This window comes from Cryptomeria japonica, chromosome 1 (assembly GCF_030272615.1).
Source record: "Cryptomeria japonica chromosome 1, Sugi_1.0, whole genome shotgun sequence".
Taxonomy (NCBI): Eukaryota; Viridiplantae; Streptophyta; class Pinopsida; order Cupressales; family Cupressaceae; genus Cryptomeria; species Cryptomeria japonica.
The window spans coordinates 177,359,175-177,364,065 of NC_081405.1; the positions used below are offsets into that span (position 1 = coordinate 177,359,175).

Here is a 4,891-nt window from a genome sequence, read left to right on the forward strand (position 1 = left end):
AAATAAACACTATAAACATCCCAACATGCGACAGTTGATGTGTATGTGTAAAATCTCATGTGACTCATGCTAGGTGGGTTCATGATACAACTTAATATTAAGTAAATAATAAATTACTTCATCTCCAGCTTGAGTGTGTACATATGGCAAACAATTTTGGTGGTACTATGTCATTGTTTATTAGTCTTGGCTAGGATAGCACATTGGGTAATGATGGAGTCTCAATCTATTCCTCCCTAAGGCTAAAAGAAAATATTATCATGAGAGAATTGTATAGGTTGTCAAAATTATCTATAGTGGACACTCCCATTAGACTAGTTTGCTCACGAAGGCAGATGACTTTCTTTGGAAAATATTATTGATCATAGGTTGAAAATAATTTTTATTTGAATCTATAAATGAAAGTCATAACATATGTATATTTCCATTATTAATAATATAAATGGAATAACTCTATACTACAACTTACAAATCAAAAAAATATTATAACTATATATCAAGATAATTATAATTAATATAATATTTAAATTATAATATGATTTTTGATGAAACACATCATCATAAAAATAATAACAAATATTTATTTAAAATAGTTCAAATTACTATTTTCTTAATTATAAAAATATATATTCTTAATATTTTTTTCATGAAACACATCTATTATTTCAAATAAAACTTTAAGATTATAGTATTTTCTATTAAATATATACATGTTTTACTTTCTCATAACACCCGCCGAAACATTTGAAAAAAATAATAAATTAGATTAAAACATAAAAAAATCTCAACGCAATATGTACATCATGAGTGACCTCCAAATTAATAATGTCAAACATATACCTCCAAATTAATAATGTCAAACATATACCTCCAAATTAATTGATAATGTGAAACGTCATGAGTGACCTCAGCATTTTCAAATAAAACTTTAAGATTATAGTATTTTCTATTAAATATATACATGTTTTACTTTCTCATAACACCCGCCGAAACATTTGAAAAAAATAATAAATTAGATTAAAACATAAAAAAATCTCAACGCAATATGTACATCATGAGTGACCTCCAAATTAATAATGTCAAACATATACCTCCAAATTAATAATGTCAAACATATACCTCCAAATTAATTGATAATGTGAAACGTCATGAGTGACCTCAGCATTTTCACAAATACTCAGAGTAGGTGCATGCACCTACTGTTTGTTTAACATCAAATTTCTAGTATAAGTACACTACTTGCCATTGAATTCAAGCAAAACAGTTGCTCTTTTCATGGTGTTAAACGAGTGCCAGAAACTATAAATACCTAGCAAGGCCGTTAATTGTGAGAAAACATAGAAGATTATGTTATGATTTTCTTGGATGTGCTATGGAAACCAAACTAAGAATTTGGGGTTTGTGTTTGCAGGAAGTTTAGCATAACAGTAATTTAAGAACAAAAATGGCAGCAGTGTGAGTATAAGCAATCCATTTTGCATTTTTCAGCTTATAAAAACATCCATTTTCATATGTCCAAAAGCTATATTTGTAGATGAACATGCAATTAATATGATCTGAACTGAATTGCAGCGATGCGATCCCGCCTGTTTTGAATTCTAAATCGGAACCTCCCCCATTGTTTGATGGAACCACAAGGTATGCTCTGCAATTACTTTGTTTTGCCTCCCACAGTAGGAGCATAAAAGCCTCAAGTTTTATTACACTTTGTTGATCTTGATCTGTTTGATTGATTCTGTTGGAATGCATTTTCGTTAAATATTTAGCTGTCCTTGTATGTTTGTTCTTATGAAATTGGATTTTGCAGACTGTACATTAATTTGGCTTGCCCCTATGCTCAGCGTGTTTGGGCTGCTAGAAACTACAAGGTGGGTTACCTTTCATTTGGTTTATCTTGCTTCTATGTCCATGGATTTATGATAGATGGAGATTCTCAGTCCTTATGAAGATTACCTTCTCATTAACAATAAGTAAATCAAATTGCAGGGTCTGACTGATATTCAGATAGTTCCAATAGACTTGCTGGACAGACCCACATGGTACAAGGAAAAGGTTTACCCTCCTAACAAGGTATACAACTTATGTTTTTTCCTTTAATTAGATGTTTTCAATGTCATCCACTCAGGCCAGAAATGACTTTGAGAGTCACGATCTGTTGCCTGGATTAGTTGGTGTTATTAATTATTTTATGGATAGCAGATAATGGAATTAATAATGTCTGGTTTAGGGGTTAGGTTTAGAATGAGGGTTTGCCAACATAAGAAACATGCCACAATTTTTTAACCCAATCTAACGAAGTGGGAACATTATTGTTCTGAAAATTTGTATGTTAGTTTCATATAGCTAGCCAGGGTAGATTGTTTCAATAGAAACCAGTCTAATATTAGCATTTAGTATTGAAAACTGAGCCACAATTGAATCAAAGATGGATTGGTTGTCGTGGGGTCAGTAGCTCAGTGGTAGAGCGCACAGCAGGTTCTGGTACATGAAATTTTTTTTTTTTGGTCGGTAAAGGCAAAGCCAAGATTTATATTGATTTAGGTTAAGCACAAAAAATTCTTATCTGAGAATAATGCCATTAAAAAACTATTCTCAGTGAACCCAAAAAGACCTGATTTCCTAAACAGTCAGGAAACCATTAAACTTATGGTTTAGCCATTTTAACAGAGCCATCAAAAATTTGACAGTCTGATGAAAATTTTAACATTAACAGAATTAGATCAAGCTAGTATCCCTAATCACCTGTAATGTGGCTCAAGGAGGGGTGTCACACCTGAACCAAAGGTGAACCTGAAATCTTTGAGGTGTTAGAAAATGAATCACAACTGAACCAAAGATGGACCAGTAAGCAAGAGTTCAGGAAGCTCAGTTTGATAGAACACCCAGCGACAAATGGGAGGTCCTATATTCGACTTGTAAATTACCCATGAAAAGTTTTAACTTCAGTTTTAGTTGATCGGTTGGCTACTCCTTGGGTTTGAGGAAAATTATAGGCATAATCTAGATCTATGTCTACATTTTGTATAGGAATGAAACTTAAAACAATTCATTATTTTTGTTTTTCAGGTCCCTTCTCTTGAGCATGATGGCAAAGTCACAGGAGAGAGTTTGGACTTGCTGACGTATCTGGAGACCAATTTTGGAGGGCCTAAACTCCTTCCTACGGTATATGATGCTTCTGAATCTGAACTACTCATTAATTTTACTGTTATTCCATCTTAATAATTATATTAAAATGCCATGCAGTTAGGGTTGGTCAAAAGCTTAATCATGGTCACATTACTGAAACCTATGAAGACATTTTAGTTTGAATCATTCATCTAGACTACTTAACTTACTTTACTGTTAACTGGTTGAATGTTCTTTCCATTTTGTAAGCTAAATTGGCACAAACCTAGGCTAATATTTCACTTTTAGGGGAGACATAGTAGGAGTAGACCTAGAGGGCTTTACTGCCTAGGCAAATAATTTCTTCCTTAACTTTTAATAGCAATCCTGTTAAAGCACATGAATCCATTGTAATTGTGCAGGATACGGTGAAAAAGGAGGCTGCAGAAGAACTACTGAAGTATACAGACACTTTTACAACAGCAGGGTTTTCAACATTGAAAAAGCCACAAGCTGAGGTACCAGAAGCACTTGGTAAGGAGAATATTTCTTGCAGATATAGATAAGTTCTTGGTAGAATACTCCATCTTCATGATGAATTTGGTTGATGAATTGATCATTTACTTTCCCAACTATGGCAGCGCCTACTCTTGATCATTTGGAAAATGTTTTGGGGAAGTTTGATGGTGGGCCTTTTTTTTTAGGAGAATTCAGTTCGGTAAGCAATCTGATCATGTATAGTTATTTCCAGGACTCGATCTATCATCCTTTTGTGTTTGTTGCTTCTGACAATTGTGAGATTTTTCATGAAATTTATGCAGGTTGATCTTGCATATGCTCCTTTTTTCGAAAGATTTCAGATTGTGTACCCCATATATAAGAACTATGACATCACAATTGGCAGGCCAAAACTACTGAAATGGATTCAGGTAAGGGCAATTTCTGCTGTATCTCAGCTTTCTGTTATTTCAAGGTGTAAATTTTTTGGTTCCATAATCAGTTGCCCTGTTGTGTGACATAATAATACTGGTTTGATTACAGGAAGTGCAAAAGATTGATGCATATGCAAAAACAATAGCTGACCCAGAAGAAGTAGCTGTACTATACAAGAGATTCACGGTATTTCATCACTGATACAATGCTTTATATAATATTCTAGCATCTGAATCCCTAAGAGAAAAATGGGTTCCTTGAAAGGCGCATACTTATTATTTTTATCTTTCTGCAGGCTAATTAGATTGCTGGAGACAAATGAAAATGGAAAGAGAGTGAGACAATGGCTTAAAATTATTGTAGTCGATGCTGTAAGGAAGGAGGTCCTGTTGTTAGGGCGAAGAAAGCTTAATTATGATACTATGATTTCTATAAATAAAGTGTTCCATACACACTGGAATCCTGGTACTGTTTAAATTGTAGGATGAAATACTCTGAATTATATTAACAGTGTTATTTGGATCTTCTCCACTATATGACCATGGTGTTATGTTATTTTGTTTAATAATCTTCTTTCTTTCTTTTTTTAAATTAATTTTTTGGAAATTCGTGATTTTTATTTTTTAGAGTTAGAATTTTTACAAATTTTTTATTCTCAAGGTATATTTAAAAAGAAATTAAAACATTGTTGTGAAGTTTTGTTGTAAAATTTAGAGGGAAATGTTAATAAAAAGAAATGTGTTTTTTATTTTTTTTTGTATAATAAGTGTTAGCATTATCATCTACATAAAAATAATATAACACATATTCACAAAAAAAGGTAGGTGTCATGATATCATTTATATAAAAA

The 4,891-nt window shown here is 32.4% G+C and overlaps 1 protein-coding gene across 1 annotated transcript; it reads left to right on the forward strand.

The window, feature by feature from the left end:
- The first annotated feature begins 1,188 nt into the window (after positions 1-1,188).
- Positions 1,189-4,575, forward strand: LOC131060924 (protein IN2-1 homolog B). Its single transcript, XM_057994364.2, has 11 exons — positions 1,189-1,327; positions 1,412-1,455; positions 1,573-1,638; positions 1,808-1,868; positions 1,987-2,070; positions 3,067-3,165; positions 3,531-3,642; positions 3,750-3,826; positions 3,930-4,037; positions 4,150-4,227; positions 4,337-4,575. The coding sequence occupies exons 2-11, from the start codon at positions 1,445-1,447 to the stop codon at positions 4,343-4,345; spliced, it is 705 nt and encodes a 234-aa protein (XP_057850347.1). The 5' UTR covers positions 1,189-1,327; positions 1,412-1,444; the 3' UTR covers positions 4,346-4,575.
- Positions 4,576-4,891: the final 316 nt, after the last annotated feature.